Source organism: Molothrus ater, chromosome 6, assembly GCF_012460135.2.
Source record: "Molothrus ater isolate BHLD 08-10-18 breed brown headed cowbird chromosome 6, BPBGC_Mater_1.1, whole genome shotgun sequence".
In the NCBI taxonomy this organism is placed as follows: domain Eukaryota; kingdom Metazoa; phylum Chordata; class Aves; order Passeriformes; family Icteridae; genus Molothrus; species Molothrus ater.
In genome coordinates, this window is record NC_050483.2 from 3,404,692 (window position 1) to 3,426,228 (window position 21,537).

General features: G+C 39.7%; 1 protein-coding gene across 10 annotated transcripts in view; it reads right to left on the reverse strand.

Moving 5' to 3' along the window:
- Positions 1-21,111, reverse strand: part of PPFIBP2 (PPFIA binding protein 2) — a 94,939-nt gene extending 73,828 nt beyond the window's left edge. For all 10 annotated transcript variants that reach the window (XR_004980264.2, XM_036383395.2, XM_036383405.2 and 7 more), the window contains exons 1-2: positions 20,832-21,111; positions 2,639-2,736 (exon numbers count right to left, since the gene is read on the reverse strand). Coding sequence is in view for 9 of the 10 variants with exons in the window: in XM_036383395.2 (XP_036239288.1) it covers positions 2,639-2,702 (64 nt within the window). In the remaining variant the exon portion in view is untranslated. The remainder of the gene's footprint in view (positions 1-2,638; positions 2,737-20,831) is intronic.
- Positions 21,112-21,537: the final 426 nt, after the last annotated feature.

Here is a 21,537-nt window from a genome sequence, read left to right on the forward strand (position 1 = left end):
ATGCTTGATAATTCTCTAATTTCACATGAGTTATTGATTGTGTATATTACTTAAATAATTTCTAATTGCTGTCAGCTTGTTTACTACAAACATTGTTTTGCTCTGATGTTTCTCCATGCTTGTAACTAAAGGATGTTAGAAAAATTCACTATAGTGTTAGAGTCATCCTTTCAAAGGAGTTTTCTACCTTGTATTTTCTCTCAACACCATACAGGACAAGAGACCATTCCTGTTTTTCAGTCCTGCCCAAATTGCATACAGAAGCTTACTGGATTGAATTAGGGAGAGTCAAACTCGAATTATCATTCTGTGCCTCAGTTTCAGACAAATTGGGAAAACAGCTGTATCCAACTATAGACTCCAGCAGATCTACTTGGTCCTTCAATCATGCCATAATATTCAAGAAATTGTTCTGGAACACACAGAACATTGGCTAGAGGACAATGACAACAGACTTAACCTGTCTTAAAAAGTTTTATCTATTCCTGGCAATAGAAAATAATAAAGAAATAAGGTCAACAACCTTTCCAAACAACTGAGTTTTTCCCTAAGTATAGGAATAAATCAATATGTTTCTTTATTAGTACAGGTAGATATAACACTGAAATCATATGGGAAGCATTCAATTAACATCCATGAGGCTTGACAGATGCACTGTCTGGGAAATATTTTGTTTTTTCTCCCATTAGGTATCTTTAGATAAGCCTGTTCTCAGTGTTATGCTGCCTATCAGTGGACATCAGACTGAAAATATAAGGAATGCAAAGTCACAAAGTCAACCCTCCTGGAGAGGTTGCTCATGACCACTGTGGAAATAAACCCCACTTGCCACTGGAGTTTATTTATGCCTGAATCTTTTTACTTTAGGGCTTGCTCATGAGCACAGAACAGCTGTGATCAGCTGATTTCCAGGGAACAGTTCTTCCAACATCTGCACAAGTGTTCTACACCACCAAGACACCCAAGTGATGGGGGTAAAAGTGATGTCATTTGAAAGCCTGGGAGAATTTAATTTTATTCCTTATTTATCAAGATAAAACCCTGAAATGGTATGGCACAAACAAACAATCTGAAAAAGGAGCAGGGAAAAGAATATTAAAATCAACCAACCAACCACTGAACCAAAAGAAAAGCTGTCTTCTGGCCTCAATTATTTTTCTGACATGAAATTTAGGAAAAAAATTAATTTTCTTAGGCTGTCATATATTGCTATTTAATCAGTTCTACCACATATTAGGAGGTTATCTTTCCATACCATGAAAAAACACCCAGCACTAAAGACCTTTTGCCATAGCCAGGACTTGCCTCATGACTGATGGGTCCTGGAAAAAAAAAGTCTCTAATCTGAAAATCAATTTAAATAGAGCGACTCTTTTTTTCTGTCTAGCTTTTTCTGCAGAATGGAACCACCAGTGCATCCATGATATTCCCCAGTGTGAGCAGAGCTGGGTATAAATCACCACAGAAGAGAGACACCAAGTTCCATTTGTGTGCAGGTGATTTCTGAGCACAGCTTCCATGGCATCCCAGTGGCCAAAAAGTATTGCAGTTCTCTAGTTTATGAATTATGTTGGACTTGCTTTCCTTATTCTCTCCTTATACATCTGAGGGAAGTTCAATGCTTCCCTATCTATGGTGTTTTGTTAGGTGTGAAAAAATAAAATCTCAGTTACTTCTGTTGGTTAAAATCTTGTTAGAATAGGGTTTTGCACTCAGGACAAGGAAATATATGTGTGATTTTTCCTATTTGCTTAGAACTTTTTCCATCAATGTGAAAAGTCACTCCAGTTATATCTAGCCCAAATTCATATTCACAGTTCTGTGTATCTCTGCAGTCTTGCACATACAATAAAGTGAAGACTCATATGAGGATGCAAAAAACAAACAAACCAAACCCTAGTGATTGTTTAAACTAAAAAACCTGGATAGTGATCTAACCTGATGGTGACATTTAAAGCCTCATATCAGTCTCTGGACAGAGAGCTCTCCTAGAAGAGCAGGAAGATCAAGGAGCAGCACAACTGCAGCTGATGCCATTGACTCCATCACCAGGGAAGAAGGCTCAGCTTGGGTGAGCCTATAAATCCCAATTTAGATTTATAAAGCTTTAGTGAATTCTTTGCCATTGTGCACAAGTGAGATCATGGCCCTACCCTGACACTCCTTTAAGGAGCTCCTGCTGCATGGTGTGTGAGCACAAACCCCAGGGCATAATAAAAGTTACATATATTTTTATTTTTACATATTTTTATATATCTATATGTGCAGGTGTTTGATGCAATTATAAGTTATCCAGCTAGCCAGAAGACTTGGTGAAAACTTTTTAAACTCATATTGAAATACAAAACTAACATTTGGATGTTGCCACATGGCTGAGGATGTGTTTAAGTAAACATAGAGCATTAAAGCAAAGTAAACCTCTCTCACTTCAATGTTCACCTGTCTGAGGGGAAATTTTAGGGCTTATTTTACTTCCTTTATTTTGCTTTCAGCTTTCTCCACACAGCTATTGAACCAGAGTGTTAATAGTGAAATCTGCATCTCAGAGAACCTGATAAATTTGGAATAAATATTAAAAAGCAAACCAGACATAGTTAAATCTCAAGACAGTGTGCTGTAAAACAATGCATTGTTGTACCTGCAATGATGTCATCCATTTGCTCCAAAGCTGCTTCCAGCATATGACTGGCATCAGAAGCCATCCTGTGGGATTTCTTCAGATCTTTACTCCCTCTACTGAAAAGACAGAGTAAACCATATGTATTACACTAAATAGCCTGATGGCAAAATATATGTCACTGTCACATTATGCATTAGGCTACACAAACAAAACCCATGCTACAGCTTAGTAATGAAGCCTTGTGTTACAAAAATACAGCCCGATAATAAGAAAACTAAAAAAACTATTCCTGTTCTTGATAGATGACTTGGGAGTTCTGATTCTTTTTTTTTTTTTTTAAGAGATTTTACTAAAACAGTTAAATGCAAATAAAGAAATCCCAAAGAATTTCAAATACTGGAAGCCCAAGATTCTCCTGCTCCTCATCCTTAACAATGGTTTCCTAGATTCAAAGTTCAGTGCATTTCAGCCTTTTCCTATGTGGGGAAAAAAAGAGGATTGACTAAGATTCAATGAAGGAATGAAGACATGGGGCAGAACATGTCTTTCCTACAAGCAGAAATCTGTAGGAAGTCTGCTTTTTGATTTATGCCTTAAGAGTAAAGAAAATTCTGAAATATTCAGTGTTTTCACCATCACCATCTCTTTCATGACACCAAAAATCCCATTTTTTCCCGTTCAAATAACCAAAATGCCCCAGGTATGAGTTCTCTGAATTTACTGCTGCTACTATAAAACAGGATTAAATACATTCATGTTACCACCTGACACTGGGGATAACAAAAAAAAAAAAAAAAAAAAGAGAAAAACCTTCCAGAATGAGTCCCTGCTGGAATTGGTGCTGCTGGACTCTAAGTCAAGCAGCAGCTGCTGCTGCCAACAGATGACATTTCAACATTTCAAAGGGGAGAAGAATTTATGCAGTCCATTTCACTGCCAGTGAAAAAATCCCCTTTTGCACATCACTTCATGGCTGAGGCACGAGAGCAGTGCCCACACAGAGAGGAAACAGGGATGACTCCTGTGCCTGTGGCTCACAGGGCTCCAGCACAGCTCAATGCACCCACAGAGCCCACAAAGGCTCACAGTATTTTGATTTCTTCTCCATGAAGGCTGCAATTCAGTCTCTCAGCATTCAGTCTTTTTTTTCACAGCGAGTTGTAAGAGCTGTGGTTTAAAACTGTGTCATTTTAGCAGCTGTCACCAAAGACACCAGTCTGACAATGGACAGAGGTATCCTTCAAATAACTCAGGTTGTGAGTAGGTGTAAATGCAATGGGCCTATGATTCCAATGCTACTGAAATGCCACAAATATGTGTTTATCATGGGATTACTTGTGCTAAGAAATCAAGCAGTTTACATTGAAATAAATATTACAATTAAAATTTGCACCATCCAACCAAAATTATTTTCTTCTCTTGAAAACTAAGAATCCTGAGACATGGGTTTTTCCTCAAAGAAATGGGTTTCCTCTTCAAAGAAAGCTAACTTATTAAGAACCTCTGTGTTATCAGCATCCTATGTTGATTCCAGTTAATGAAGATAACCCCAGGATCCAGACAGACAGAAGCAGGAATGAGTCAGGAACTGCAACATTCTCATTTGAACTCTGCCATTTACAGCTTGTCACAGTGGGTAAGCCACGATTTAACTTCAGATCACATTGATCTGAAGAGCAATGTGAGAATGCCTCAACCCCACTGTCACCCTAGGCTCAGATTAATGGAAATGAATCAGTGGTTTTGGTCCTTCAGTTTTTTTGTCAAAATAATCTCTTAAGTACAAGCGATGCTAAATTTAACCAAAGTACATGTCACCCAAATATTTCATTTAATGGCACTGGAAATAACATAAATTGTGCTCAGGATAATCTGGAAAGTCATTAAGTCAGCTGATATAAACCTAAAATTTCAGAGTGCTTTCTTTCACATGTGAACTTTCCAGACACTCCCCCCGATCCTGCTGCTTCCATTTGCTGGTTTTTGGGAGACTTCCATCTTCTGTTGCCACATCACAGGCCACCAAAGCCCTCTCAGCTGCAATGATCCTCCTTCCTTGCTGTATTTCCTCTAGTTCAAAGCAGCCATACCACGGGGAATAATCACCTCAGTGACAGGAAATCCACCTACAGGTGGCCAACAGGTGCCAGAGGGCACAGGCCAAGGCTCCCGTGCCATTCCCCCAGGAATGCATGGCCACCAGCTCTGTGGGGAAATCAGGGCAGCAGATCTCTGGCTCAGAGTTAGAAGGCAGAAAAAGACTGAAAAACGCTAAATATAGCATAGAGTTCCTAATTCTAAGTTGCACTCCATGCTTTTATTTGTGATAAAAGCAGCACACCACTGGAGCAGTGCATGGCTGTTCAAACAAGAAATGCAGGTCTACATTTCTTGTTAACATCTGATGTAGTATTTCATCACTTGTGGTGACAAAGGCACAGAAAATGCTGATACACTGCATTACAAACTTGAAAATTCACTGATGGAAAAACACCTCCCATCAAAGCCTTGGCAAAACCCCGAAAGTTTGGCTGAAACACTCCACCAGAAGTGAATTTCCAATCTCCTCCCTGCCTCCACCGCCTATTTTCTCACCTGTACCCACTGAGGCTTTGCTGCCTAACTGCATTAAGCTATAGCAAAACCGGCTGATCAAACAAGGATTTATTAATAAAAGCAATGTTCTTTGCTCCAGAGAGATAATGTAATATTACTTGCTTGACATCTTTTTCTAGACAGACCTGTTGTGTGTGCTCCAGGCGAGTCTCACTTTCCCAGACACTCCCTCTTTACAGTTTGGCTGCTCTGAGCAGTATTAATGAAAGAGCTTGTGAGATCTCCTGGGCTTTCAGCTACCATTTATGATCTAATTCTATAGAAATATCTTCAACTATGGATTTTAAAAAATATTATTAAATAACAAGACACTTGTAACAGCCCCTCAAACAGGATCCATCTGTTTGCTGGTATTTTAATTACAAATATTTTTTACTGTTTTCATTCCTGAATGACATCAACATATGCAGAACACCGTGACTTATTTACTTATGTAAATATATATGTATATTTAAAAAAGAAAAAAAGTTTTTTCAGCTTTGGTAAGGATTGCACAAAAGCTACCTTTCACATTACAGTACAAGCTTCAATATTAGCAAATTCTAACCTTCAGGATTTATTAGATTAATTCACATGCCAGCAAAATACAAGAACCAGGCTACTCACCTTTTCAGGTCTTTAGGAAGAAAAGAATTTACTTTTTTGCCTGACTAGGAAAATTCCTTGCTATTAATAGCTGAAGTTTTATTGTTAAGCAGACATAAATCTAAATTATTATCATCCCTTCTAAGCCACATGCTCATATTAATTTAGAGCCCAGCCCATAGAGATGTTGCAACCCTGTCTGTTATAATTGCCTAAGTAATGACATCTTCCAGGAAGTGCAGACAGAGCAAACTGGTCTGAACTCCTGAAATTTATTCTGCTAAGATAGTTTTGCACTGTACATCCTAATCTGAGATTTGCATTCCAAATAAAATGAAAAATCTCTGGTGGAACTATTGTGCTCAGAGCCAATATATCCCTTGCAAATTTCTTAGCCTACATTCTCTATGTAAAACTACAACTTACTGTGTCCAAAGGTACATAATATTTAACAGACATCTTCACTGTGAGCAAGATGTTTTTCAGAAATATGAAAAGCCTTAATTAAATTTGAATCTTTCATGGCTGGCTTGAACCAGCAGCTGCTCAGAGATGAGAATATGAACAACATGAATTGAGGCAACTCAGATGTTTTCCCAAGATTGCTCACAATAATGAGGTTATCAACTTTATCAATTATAAGCGGTGTGCTTTTTGATAGAAACTCCAGAAATCAGACCTTGTCTGTGGCCTACAAATTCTTCTCACATTTAGCTGACACATGTAACAATTAACTACCACCACCTTTTTTTTCCTAGGATGAATAAACACATGCTTGTAAACTCTTTAAATACTCAGATTTGAGTATTACATTGCTTTGTACTTAAAGGCATAATGAAATATCAAGTGCCTTGGGTAAGCTCAGAAGTCCTCCAAGCTTTCCTTCAACTGCAAGATGACTCCTGCCCTGGAATGCAGAAATCTGCCCAACTCTCACCCTTTTTTTCCCTTTCTTTTCCCCAGCCACACTCTGTGCAGCATCCAGACAGGAGCACAGCCACTGATTCATCCCTCCAACTCATGGCTCCATCAGGTACAAAAGTTATAAATTCATGTTTGGATCCTGGTCTTTTAGAACCTGCTGGAACTCTCTAATTAAGGTAATCCTCAATCCTGACTAGCAATCCAGGGAACAGAATCATCTCTGATGGTCACTAGAATGACTGCCTGAGGAATGCTACTCCTCTCCAGCCAGAAATCCTATTTATCTGACAGCTGGGAGAGCTGGGCTTGCTCAGCCTGGAGGAGAGAAGGGAGACCTTCCAGCAGTTTTCCAGGGAGAGCTGGAGAGGGACATTTCACAAGGGCAGTAGTGACAGAAAGAGAGCTAAGAGCCTTAAGCTGAAGGAAGGCAGGTTTGCATTCAATATCAGGAGGAAATTCTTTACTGTGAGGGTGGGCAGGCCCTGGCACAGGGTGCCCAGAGAAGCTGTGGCTGCCCCTGGATCCCTGAAGTGTCCAAGGCCAGCCTGGACAGGGCTCTGAGAAACCTGAGACAGTGGAAGGCATCCCTGCCCATGGCAGTAGGGGTGGAACCTGATGACCTTTGTGGTCCTTTCCAACCCAAACCATTCTATGGTTCTACCTTAAATTTAATTTATTTCTTAATACAGACAGTACTTGCTCAATTTCCCCTTCATATGCTTCACTGGAACAGACAGAAAGGTAAAAACCCTCTTCTTTCATTGATTATCCATTCTGTAATAAGTAAAATCAAGGTTATTTCAGAGGGTTTTTAAGAACAACTAGACTAGGAATAAAAAAAAACAAGTTTGTTTTGAGCTGGAAAGTGTGAATTGCCCACAGGAAGGCAGAATAGGCATCTCTAAAGAGAAAAATCAATTAGCCAAAGTTAAACAAAGACCTGATAGCAAATCACTTCAGGTAGGTGTCAGAACTGCTAGAGTCTTTATTCAACATGTTGCTGGGGATCCTTATATGAGGGGATATCCTGAAGTGAAGCACCTGCCTGTAAAAGCACCATATTTGTGTCTTACTGATGAAAGTCAGAGCAATAAGTAAAAAGCAATGATGCTTTTGAACATAATGTGCTAAATAATTTCATTTAAAACACATAGCTAAACTTACTGCACTATGAAGTGGCCAAGTCAAAGCCAAACATCTCTTTTCAAAAAATAAACCCATTAAGTTTGCTAATACAAGTCTGAGTTTCAATTCTGGGGGGAACAGAAGGTGGAGGAAAAAAGGAAGCCCCCTTTAAAAAAATGTTAGGTCTGACTGATACTTGATTCTTCAAAACACAGATCAGCTCACAGCAACTCCTCCACAGGGCTGATGGATATTGAGTTACAGCTCCTCCTGGTACCATAACCAAATTTCCTGACTCATGTTTGCACAAAGTCTCATCCTTACAATTAAGAGCTGACGCTGACAGAATGGCATGTGGAAAGTGAGCTCTCTTCAGCCCCTCTCTGTAACACTTACAGCAACTGCAGGAAGCCCTTCAGTCCTCAGTGCAGCTTTAAACTTTGTCCATAAAAGCTTAAAAAAGTCCTTCATCATTTAATTTCATGTTGTTATCAGATATCTGAAGTTTTCTGTGTTACACGAAGTATAAAGGAAAAATGTTATAGCTTCTGACTTTGCAAATCTTAAGACCAAAATTGCATTAATTGTTACTGTTTTAAGTCCAAAAAGTCTAATTATTTTAGTTCACTACTCTGTCATCTAATTAATTAAAAAAAAAAAAAGGCAACACAGTGAATAAATAGTTTGGATATAAACTTCAGCTGAACAAAACACTACCTGATAAAAATACACAAGAGGAAAGTCTCTGAGCCAAAATATAAACAAGTCCAAAAAGTCTAATTACTTCAGTTCACTTTTCTGTCATCTAATTAGTTAAAATTAAAAAAAAAAAAAGCGCAACACAATGAATAAATAGTTTGGATATAAACTTCAGCTGAACCTGATAAAATACACGAGACAAAAGTCTCTGAGCCAAAATGTGAACATTTCTGCTCTTAAAATAAACACATACAAAAGTCAGATTTGGTATTGCAGTTCACATCTAGTTCAGAGAGTTTTACAACTAAGAAAAGTTAGATCCTTAAAATTTCAACATTTAAAATAAACTGTGGGGTTTTTTAAAATTATTTTTCCTTCCAATCTCACTGGCCTCAAGGTCACAGCTCTGAATTTTCTTCCATGAAGGTCAACATTTCAATGAGATCTTTGAAGTTGCTTAAATCCAGCTCCAGTGCCTGGGAAACTGCTCAGACCACACCTTCCCCCACAGCCCACATCATGTAAGTAAATTCATGCTCTGGTAAATTGGAAGGTGAGGAATTATTATAAAAGTAAACACAGAACTCATGTACAAATTAACTGTGCCCTAGAGTAAAGCAGAGGACAAATCCTTGACAGCAATGGAGAGAGATTAGGGAGATATGTCAAGCAAAATTTTCGAAGCTAGTCACTGCAAAAATCCTACAAATTTAGACAAACTAAACAGTGCTAACACAGGGCCAGAAGATCTTGTATCTCAAAGAAATGCAGGAGGTCCAATTTTCTAATCTCTCAGGTTTTGGTTGTTAATTGCTGCCCCAAGATGTGCAGGGTGTCTCTGCTTCAGGCCCGCGCAACTGAAGAACGAGTCTGGACTCTTCACTTTTCGGTCTTGAGGTTGTTTATTAATTCTTATCTATAAAATTTCTTATCTGCCCAGCGGAGATCTGCTCAGCAGGGCAGCCAAAGGCACTCTGACCACCCCCGAGGCGCTGTTGTCCTTTTATACTACAAACTACGTATAACATATTGACACTTAATTCCCAATACCTATCACCTATGGTAGACAGTGCACCTCTACTCTAAACCAACCCCAAAGTGCCAACAGCACTGCAGAAAGTGGAGAACAAGAAGAAGAAGAAAGGCTGGACATGCCCAGATTCCTCCATCTTGTCCCCATAACCCCCATACTAAAAATCCTAAAATCTACATTTTCATCCTGTGATCATTTTGTTATTACACCATTCAAACCTGTGTGACTTTCATGTCCTCATACAAAGCTGGCAACTTGCTCCAGGGGTCATAATCAAATCCCCAGGTGTTCTGGGCAGCGTGCCAGGGTCTCTGAGCCCCCCGGCGGGGTCCTCGGCAACTCTGGACACCCAGAGGGATGTACTGAGTTCTGACACCAATCTTCTCTGTTTCTTCAGTTCCTTAGGATGATTGTAGAAATGAGCAGCCTTGCCAACAAGGAGCAAACACTGCTCAGAGAGCTGGCAGAGCCCATGGAGCCTCTGGAATGCCATGGGAATCTTTCAAGGTGCAGGGGCATTTCTGATTTTTAGAAAGATGCAAAAGAATGACTGTGATGGTGTTCACAGGGGTTCATGGATGAGGGAAGAGACGAGGATCTGACTCCATGTTTCAGAAGGCTTGATTTATTATTTTATGATCTATATTACATTAAAACTATACTAAAAGAATAGAAGAAAGGATTTCATCAGAAGGCTAGCTAAGAATAGAATAGAAAAGAATGATAACAAAGGTTTGTGGCTTGGCTCTCTGTCCGAGCCAGCTGACTGTGATTGGCCATTGATTAGAAACATCTAACATGGGCCAATCCCAGATGCACCTGTTGCATTCCACAGCAGCAGATAATCAATGTTTACATTTTGTTCCTGAGGCCTCTCAGCTTCTCAGGAGGAAAAATCCTAAGGAAAGGATTTTTCATAAAAGATGTCTGCGACAAATGACATGATGTCACAGGTGGAGGTGTGAATGCTTTCATGTAAAAGCCACAAATCTTTACAGAAATAACTCACTTGGGAGGTTTAGAAGAATGGAGAGCACTAAATTCTCCTTAACATGGGCAGACACTGGGATGGGTGAGGATCAGAGAAGGAATTGGCACCAGTGGATGCAGAGGGACCCAGTTGGGTTTTTCTGCAGCAGAACCTCAGAACAAAGGGCAGGGTTGATGAGCTGGAAAATTGATTTCCTGCAACCCAAAGAGTTAATTCTCATCCACAAGATATCTAACTGAGGTCTGGGTTAGACTGCACAGAAAAACAGCTCAACATAGACACAATGAAGAAAAATATTTCTTATGAATATTTATTATTTCAAAACTAGCTACTCTTGGGTTGCTCTGATTATAAAGCTCTTTCCTGAATTTCCCTCAGCTTCACAAACATGACATGAAGGCTCTTGGGAAGTCTAAACTCAGCTTTAGATGTAAAGACTGAGAATGTGTGCTAAAAAGTCAACTTTTTGACTTTGCAAAATTCATTTTCATATAAGTATTTTCCCCCCTTTGAAACATTCTGCGCAGCAATTTATAAATAACATTCACTAGGCTGGTCTGATATTACCCAACCTGCATCTGTGGATACAAATATGTTGAATTCATCCTAACAGGAACTGACAGTGTCAAGCACTTCTGTATAAATTGAAGCTTCAGTAGCTATTTTGAGTAAAGTGTCTGTGGGAAACAAAGAAAAGAAAAACATACTTCTGCTAGAAACAGCAAATTCATCAAAATTGAATCCGCTTGGATTAAAAGCGCTGAACAGCAAATGGATCACTATGAAAAGCACCACATCCCACATTACTCAGCACATCGACAAAAATATAAATTTTAACAGCTGTGCTAGTTCAATGCCTGTGCTTATAAACAAAGCATTCCTATATAGATTGCTTCCTGAAGATTATTGAAAATATCCTTGAGAAAAAAACTCTATTCAAGTTTTTCCTCTTTCTCTGCCTCAAGAATAGGTATAACTGCTGTCCCCAAATAGGTTATTTCACCTGGTGGGCCAGAGACCAGCCCACACACAGAGCAGAGCTGCACCAATTGCTGAGTTGGCTTTGTTACTTTATTCCTTATCTTGGGAGTTCTGCCCTAAGTCCCTGTGGCCTGTAAGTCTTTGTGCCCACTGTCAGTAGTACATCCTTCTCCTCAAGCTTTGTTAAGTTCTCCCTAAGTCTGAGATCATTGATCACATCAAGCCCTAAACTTTAATGACACAAGTCTACAGAAAACTAACTCATCATTCCAACAGCTGGACACCATAACCAAAGGCAAAAGTTCTTCACACCAAGTAAAACCTTGGTTTGAAATGACATATTTTGTTGGTTTTGCTCCTCCATTATTCAGAATGTGGGACATTTTACTCCCTGCAGAGCTGGCCAACATTGAGAAAGTATCTGTATCAAACCCTGTGCCACAGCTGAATTTTAAATCCCAGCCTCCTATCATAATTGCTTTCCATACTTAATGGAATAACATGATTTTCTAATTTTGAAAAAAGGACATTTTACAGATAGGTAATGCTGCAAGACAGACAGAAGAGTTGCTCTGGACATCCAAGAGCAACATTTAATGCTTTGAAGATTCACAGAGGTGAGAGAAACATAAAACATCCCCCAGCTGAAGAAACATTATTACAGGTGGCAAGAAGAATGCACCACCCTTTATCCTTGTTTTTCCAGTGAATCCTGGAGGAAAAGTGAATACCATGGTGCCTGGAGACAGGTCAGGCATGCACTGAAACCAGAAGCTGACTTTAGAGGGAGCAGGGAGCAGCCACAATTATGTGTGACCAGACATCCAGGCCTCCTCAGTGACCTGTTTGATGGAGGCTGTATATGCTCACAGAAACACATATTTACCCAGGGAAGGCTCCTAAGGGATTCACCTCCCTGAAAACCTACCCAAGTGCTCAGGTCTTTGTGACCGTGTTCACAGGGGTTCTTGGATGAAGCAAGAGACGAGGATCTGACTCCATGTTTCAGAAGGCTGATTTATTATTTTATGGTATATATTACATTAAAACTATACTAAAAGAATAGAAGAAAGGATTTCATCAGAAGGCTAGATAAGAATAGAAAAGAATGATAACAAAAGCTTCTGTGTTGGACAGAGAGTCTGAGCCAGCTGACTGTGATTGGCCATTAACTAGAAACAACCAACATGAGACCAATCCCAGATGCACCTGTTGCATTCCACAGCAGCAGATAATAATTGTTTACATTTTGTTCCTGAGGCCTCTCAGCTTCTCAGGAGAAAAAATCCTAAGGAAAGATTTTTTCCTGAAAGATGTCTGTGACAGCTCTTGTATCTCACACTCACCTGTGTGCACTGCTATTGTTTTGACACTATCACAACAAGTAAAACAAGCAATAATAGAATAAAAAAACCCCAAACAACTGTATATCCAATTTTGAGTGCCTGAGGAAAAGATTTTACAGGCTTAAAAAGACTTCTGAAGTGCTCACTGTGCTGCTTCCACAAAGGGGACACTCCTGTGGCACAGGATACTAAAGAGATCCCCAAATTGTCCTGTAAAATATTGCACCTTTTAGTACCAGCTGTGAGAGGTGTTCTCAAGTTCTTAGCACCCACAGAGCCCATCATGCAGTGTCTGCCAAACATTTAAAGTTCTATACAAATGTAAAATGAGTATATTTCCATGTCAAATCATCTTAGAAAGGATAAGCCAAATCAATGTAAATTTCTCCTTATATGTTATGCATGATATGAGGGACTAAGAAAGAGATAAGAAAAAGCAAAGCCCCAGTTCCATGAATCAGGAAGCCTTTTTGAATTTGCAAAACTCTGGAAGTATGTGCCATTTCCAGATATTGACTGATTTCTCAGTAAAACTTTCAAGCCTCCCCTTCCAAGTTGCTAAAGTTTCCATATTCCAGTTCAGTCATTTTGGCTCACAGATTTTACTAAGACACAGAAAGATTTTGGAAGTTTTGCAAATCAACTGAATGCAAAAGCTGAACTACGAACAGACCTGTTCATAAACTCAGTGCTCTCCTGGGTTTTATATACATATTTACAGCTGAAGTTCAGGATGCTGTTAGTATCATCCATCCCGGGGGTATATTTAAAGGAAACCTTTTATTCTCTGAATTCCCACTACTTTTAGGGCATGAAAAATCCAAAAGTTAAACCATTATAATGAACACACAGAGGATTTCTTTAGATTCCTTTCGAGATAAGTATTTTGATAAGTATTTAACAACTTGAACATGAACAATGACACGAAAGGATTTGTTAAAAAAATAAAACTCTAGCTAAAACTCTACTACATGTTACTTCCAGTCCCAAGAACTCTTCCATATGGTTGAAATAAATAGAAAAACTCCAAATGCTAGAGTATAACTGTAGCCAAAACATATTGTTTGACATTTGACTAAATGTATACAAAATATAGTTATACATTTAGTCAAATTTTATTGCCTCAGAAATAGACACCTTTGTACCGACAGATCAGAAAAATGAAAAAGAATTCTTACATTACTTTAGAAGGCCTGAATGGCATCATAGGAAGGCCTGAAGTCATAAAATGCACTGTCAAAACCAGGAATGACACCTGGGGGCATGCTGATTGCCAGGCTTTTACACATCCTGCCTTGCTCCAGAGTATTTCATATCAATACTCAGAGCAGCTTTTAAGAACTATTTGCAAGTCCTACTTCTCATATTTGGTCTGTGAATACACCTATGGAGTTCCCTGAGGTAATAAATGAATCACAAATTTTTATGCTTGATAACAATGCCTTTATTTGACCTGTTTATTAATACAGCCACAAAATGAAATTATTTCAGGCTAATGACTTGCAAAGCCCTTTAATCCCTAACAGCTACCAGGTGATTTGCCTGCATGAAAAGTTTGTCAGAAGTTTCTTGCATTTGGGGCCACTTGCATCAAAATCAAAGTAAAATACAGACAAAAGACTAAAGTATTGAAATTACCATCTGTTGGATAACATTATCTTTTGCTTCTATTTCAAGAGAGAAAAGGGAATCAGAATTCACTACCAGTTTCTTCAGTTTATTTAATTTTCCAGAAAATGGATCAAAGTCTGCTTCCATATTAGTAATTGTGGCATCTTTGTACTCTTCTATTAAATTTGCAAGGAAAACTTGGTTTGCTATTATATAAGAGAGATTTAGTCCCCTTTGTGTCAGTTGTTTTCAAACCTCCAAGTGGAAACATTCAAGACAGTTTCATTAATTCCAAAATAATATAGAACCTGTCCATTCCTACTTGAAAAGAAGACTATGGTCATATTGGCAAACACTAAAATACAGTTCTGTCATGAAGACTTTTTTCTCCTCTATTACTGTTTATTGATAAGGGGTAGTTTTGCTTCAATTTGCTTCACAGTTTACTGTGCCGTAAACATGTAACAGTTCTGTTTACTCATTAGTCAACAAAAGCAAATATAATTCATTTACAGTGAAATTATATTTATGAATATTCTGCTTGGTATGGCACTTTTATCAGTCTATCTATCTTATCTACTAATTTGGAAGCTCTTCTAAGCACCCAAATCTGGGTTGCCAAAGAAAGTGAGCAGCTGCTACTCCCATTTGCAATTAGTCCTGGATAATCAGAAGCTTTGATTAAATAAAAACTACAAATGGCTGGCAAATCCCAGCTACATTTTAGAGTTTGAATTCCTTTCATAAAAACCATTCACTCTGAATACAAACTCCTCTCCTCATGCTAAAAAAAATATAAAAAAGCAGGTTTCTAAATTCTGCCTTTTGCCAATTAAATGAGAACCAGCTGTGCTTCACAATCTGCAGAGGAAACAGAAGATGCTACCAAGTTTCCTAATTAAAATGAAGAAGGCAATCAAGGCAAAACAGATTTGGACCGCAATTCTTGAAATAGTTTTCTAATCTTTGTCTCATTTACAATTATTATGAAATGCTGCCCACACTGGGCATAGTATGGGTAACTATTGAGGGTTTTTCAGTATTTTTCACAACAGAGAAGCACCATGCTCTGCAAAGAAGGCCAGAACAGACCTCCTTCTTACACAAAAGCTTGTTAGAACAACTTTCTTTTAGTGACAAAAGTTCTAATTTGATTTTCTTTTTATACATACAAAGTCTGCCAGAGCAGACTGAGAATTGTACTTTACAGTTTCAGGTAACATTTCTACTTTGCATACATTCATCTTTCTAAATTGAAGAAAGTTGTTGAACTAACCATTTATAATGCCTGTGACTCAAATTTTCAGGTTTAATATAATCTGTACTAATACTAAAATACTTTGTACATATACTTCTATCTTCTTTGCAGAAGATTACTTAAAAAAAATATTGACTTCACTAATTTTTTTCTTTTTTTCAGATGTAATGAACACTCTTTAAGGAAATAACATATCCTACTTTCATAAGTGGTTTGTGCTTGTTTCAAACCTATCCACATAAAATGGGTTATCTCCCCAAGGTGTTTGCTAGAGATTTTCATTTTTTTGTCTGGAGTGAGACATCAGAATTCTTCTGTTTGGGAACTGATTGGATTATGTTCATTAGTTTATGATCATCCCAGAAACACACTCATAAATCTTACTGCAATGCCATTAGAATAAGATGTTCTGATTATGCTTATTAAAGCAGATGCTACCATCTGCCCTGTAGAGGAATAAAAATATGATTCACTACATTCAAGAGACACTTGGCAAATATCTTCCCCTGTCCAAATAAGATTTCTGAAATAAACTTTGGGTCGAAAATAATGCAAACTGGAAATAAAATTCCTTTTTTTTTTGTAGGAGCAGTACATAGAGAAGAAAGGAGGCAACCCCAGCAAAGTCACCTCTGAATGCAGAGACCAACCAGACTTGTCTTCAGAAGAGGATAAGGTAAAACAGGAGTTCCCATACTCTAAGTGAAATCCAGATTAAAATGCAACAGCTTAGATTTATCTTCACTAATTACTTTAACTCACACACAATCTGTTGATCTTAAAGACTATGAAGACCTAAGCAGCAAGTGAATCATTCCCTATGAATATTCATACACTTTCTGTTGCTCTAATGGAAACAACACTCACAGTCAGCATTGGATAAGCAAGACTTGGAGCAGAGGCATCCTTTGGACCTTTTTCTTGACTTTGAGTGTTCAGTCTGATTTCAGCCCTCCAAACCAGTGCAAGGTTTCATTGAAGGTGAATCACCTGATCTGTTTTCTCCAAATTCACATCTGCTTCAGGAAACCATCATCAATTTATCACCATTTCCTTGGGTGATATGCCAATGGCTTCTCATACAATCACCAGTTCATACTTGCAACTTTTTGGAAGTCAGATCCATTATTTACTATTCCTTGAATTACACTGTCTGGTCACATCAGGTTTCTTATCTTTACCCCTCTAAAAAGTGTTCTATTTTAACCTGTATTCAATCCTCAACTTTTATCCTCAGTTACTTCAGATTTAACCTGGAAAATTTGACTAAACACAGAATGTATTTTATATATCACATACAAAGAGTTGAGAAAACCACTAATGGTTTCTCATTTGTTTGTTGATGATCTGACAGAGAAATAAACCCCCAGTTTAGGAATTTGAAGATACCACATTTTCCTTTTTGATCTGTATGAAAATATACAGCTCTTTCCCCTCAGCAAGTTTCAGTCACAGGTTTTGCAGAAATACTAGTGAACCACAAAATAGGCATAAAATCTTGCTGTACAGGTTATCAAATTAGAGTTCAAAATCCAGGTTGTGCTTAAAATCCTCTAAACCACTACACTGGAACTTGGCAGGTGCACATTATAAACACAAATTTACCGAGACTGGCAACGGTGCCACCAGGATTTACTTTTTATGTTTGCTTCAGAAAGAAATTATCTTCGTAATTTAACTGCTTTGTTCTTGCATCAATGAATTACCAGATAAGAGCAAAATGCTATTGAGAAATGGTTTTATAAAAAATAAACATTTGAAGATGAAAACAAAAAAGGTAACTGTAATGTTACAAGGTCAGAGAGACTTGAAATTAAAATGTCACACGAAAACATACAGGCAGAGGCATCTAGCTACAAGAAAAAAAGCACCTTTATTTTGTTGCTTAATGTGCATCTATGTAAAAGAAGAACTAAAATGTTGTAAAGGTGGAAGAAAGAAGAAGGGAAGAAATTCAACCTGCCACAGGTTATCAAAGACATCAGCTCAGAGCTGGTGCCTAGACAAAGGTAAAGAACAGATTGAGCAAAGGGGGACTCTCAGTTTCTTCAGCTTCAAAGCAACAGGTGAGCTGATAGCACTGAACAGACAAAAGCAAACTGGGGATAATTTAAAGAACTTAATTTACTGCTCAGTCTATCCAATTCTCAGGGTATTGTCTGAAGCAAAGTTATTTTATACACATCTACAGAACTCTGGTAACTGATCAAGTGTCCCTCCAGGGACATCCACTGCTGCTAAACCCTCTTGAGTATCTTAGGAGATTTTCAAGGTTATACCTAGAGAGGTTGGAGTGATCTCTGGGAATGGGGGTGGCAAACAGGAATGAGAAACATCTCCAGAGACTGGAGTGATGCAACTTCACTGATAGAAAAGTGACTTCTGACAGTCCTAATCTACTGCCCTAAACAATGTCATCTTCTGCTGCATTGATATTTCCACACCCTTGGGTATTTCTGGAAAACACAAAAACCTTGCTTTGTACAGCACATTCAATGATTTCGCACCTATGCTGAGCGATCATTTTCATAAAACACATTTCCTTATTTATCATTCCCTGCTTTGACAAACTAAATCATCACATTATAGGCTTCTAAAGCAAGCAGGAGATTTCCTCCTATTGCTGTAAATGTCTTTTCTGGGGAAGGAGCAGGAGGAAGGTGGATTTTTTTTGCTAATAAGCAGAGCCCTATTGAGGCTCTGCTTTACCTGTGTGAACACAGTCCTTTGCTAATCTTACCAGGTCAAGGCTGCCTGAGCTCAAACAAATCCTTAGCTGCAGGGAAAACCAACTGAGTTTCTGGTCTGCCTCTGAGTAGCCTCATAAGAGTGAAAGCAGTGTCTGGGCATGAGTGCCTTGTAGGGATTTGTGGGAGTTTGTTTTGAGGAGAGAGACCAGCAAGAGGCAAAGAGGAAACAAGTGAGGTAAATGAGGGCTGGAAGCAGAGCTGCACATGGAATAACAAAGATGAGGCTCAGTGTCTCTTATTCTGTTTTCATTTTCTCCTCTTTTGCACTCACAGGACATTGTCCCTCTGCCTTTCCTGCCTGTTTGCTGACACAATCAGCGTGTTGAGGAAGTGATTATTAAGGTCTCCATTCTACTCTTGTCCATCTGTCCTCCTCCCATGCTCCATTCCAACTCTCTCTGCCACATGGAGCCACATTTTGCTGCCTCAGAGCCTGCATGGTCTGTCTGTAGAAGACCTGACCCAGTGTAACAAGCATGACAGGAAAATGGGAGAATGGATTCCAGAGCCCAGAGAGCACTTCTGTGGTCTGTGCCTACACCTACACATTCTCCCTTTGCTGGATACCAACACTCCCTGATCCCTTTTCCACACTGCTGACACCACAAGAAGAAAGATGAAGTGAGATCAGACACCGGAGGAGTGAGAGGAAGATAACTCTCATTATCTCACCTTTACCTAGTCCTTCCCTACCTCCTTCCTGTCTTCCCTATTTTTCTGCATGTGGATAGGGCTGCTGGAGTGAAACAGGGATGGCAGCAGCAGAAAGTGCCCTCTGCACCATCCCTCTGCTTCCTGGGACAGGAGATGAAAGCAGCCAGGGAAGCTGGAATCAGGGAACAACACTCCCAGCCCAATTCCTACCACGTTCCAGCCACACAGATCAACCCAGTTTCTGTCCCCTTCCTTTAATTTGAGCTTCCCATAGGGCAGAGTCCCAGATGGGTGACAGATAAGCTGCTATATGTTTTGTCAGGACGTTTGATTACTACCTGGCTCAGGTAAATAAAGCATTTAAGCTTTCAAAAGCAATGCTGACATTAGTTCAGAAGAGTTACAGGCAAGTCATGTGTCTCTACAACAGAAAAAAACTTCAGCAGTCAGTGATGAGACCAGTCCTGAGTTATCCCTCAGCTTAAGTCTTGTTACTGGGGACTTGAAATTACTTTGTACATTATAAATAATATCATTATTATTATTACATTTTTTCTCATATTCTGGTACCAAGCTATAACTGTCCTTAAGATAAAGCTGGGGTTTTTTTGAGTTCTCCCTCTCTTTAACTTACACTGGGTTTCCTTCAGGTTCAAGAGGCCTTTGTAATCGTTCTCAACTGGAATTACAAGTGGATGGAACACCCATATCATCTAAAAACCAACAACCCATATTTGCTTATGGTTGTCCCAGTCTGACCTTGCACTTTCCTGGTATATGAGTTTTATTCCAAGTATTTCTCCATTAGAAAGATGGAGAGAAACTTAAAGATTCATTGGTTTGAAAGTTCATACAGCAGGTGCAAGTAAAAATCAGGAACACAGGCAAAGTCAATAAATAAACATGGAAAGTTGGAATTCTGCTTTCTTTGCTCTCCCACCTGCTCTTTCCACATTTCCATACAAGTTTCAGAAAGTCTTTTATGCACTTGTTCATATATTCCTTTTATAAAAAAAACCCCAACACAATAACCCCAGAGAAGCGCTCCTCAGTGAATCCCTTCCTTCCACAACCTTAAAATTCAAAATCTGAAATTGCAAACAACCTTTTTTGGCCATGGAAATACAAAGTGTGGTACACGCAAATCTTCAAAAGCACTCATTGCACTACACCCACACACAGTCAGACCTGCCAAAATGAACCTCAGCATCTTCTTCTGCCCCATGCAAAGCTGAGCAAAGGACGATGCACGAAGGAAGGTGGTTCCTTACCCTTCTTGCAAATGTTAGGAGGAGGTGATTTTATCAGAGCAGCGCGAACCTCGAGCGCTAACCCATGGGACGGGGGAATCACTTGACATCCCCTTACCTTCCTTATCTCTGTGCTGCTTGAACAACCAGCTACATCTTCCAGCTACTTTGTCCTGAATACCCTTTAAGCAACCTCTTTTTCACCGCTTTTTTTATAGTTAATTGTCAAAGCCTGGGAAGGGGAGGGCTCCCACCTTAGAGAACTCGGCTGCAGCTGGGTGTCATCATATCACTAACAGCTCTCACTGAACCCCCTGCCCTACGCCAACAAAGCGCTTTATTTACCGACCTGCCAGTCCAACGGGAGTCTGGGAGAATCAATATTTACCTTGCAGGAATCGCGTTTGTTTAAAAGCCCCGCTCTTTTTGGATGAGATGGGATGGAGCGGGGAGAGCAACAGGAGCGGCCCCGGCACCGAGAGCGGCCCCGCTCGGACACCCCGGGCCCGCTGACCTGGTCCTGGTTCTGATCCTGGTCCTGGTTCTGATCCTGGTCCTGGTTCTGATCCTCTTCTGGATCGTGCCCGGCGTGCCTCCGCAGCGCCGGGATACCCGGGACAGCTGGGGCCGCTCTCCGCCGCCTCCCGCACCGGGCGCTCGGACGGCTGCAGCCGGGCCCTCTCGGGCAGCCCGATCCCTTTGCAGTCCCGTTCCCGATCCCGTTCCCGGTGCCAGCCCGGGCTCGGTCGCGCTCGGGGCCGCCCCCGAGTGACGGCGCCTGGCGCTGCGCCCCCCCCCCCCCGCGCGGGCAGGTGCTCCAGGGAATTTCTGCGCTCTGGGAATTCTCTGCACAGCGTTTCTCTCCCCCCTTCGCTATTGCTGGACTCGAAAGCATTTTGTTTTAAGTTAGTTTTTCTCTTTTTTTTGTCTTCTTCTTTATTTTTTTTAAAAATTTTTTTGGTGCGTTTTCCTACCCAGGGGGTAGGAAAGTCCCCGGGGGTTTTCCAGGTTAACACGGACATCGCGGTATTGACTGAGGAAAACACCAACTACTCTAAAGATTGAAAAATCGCGTGTTTCTCTACTTAAAGCAC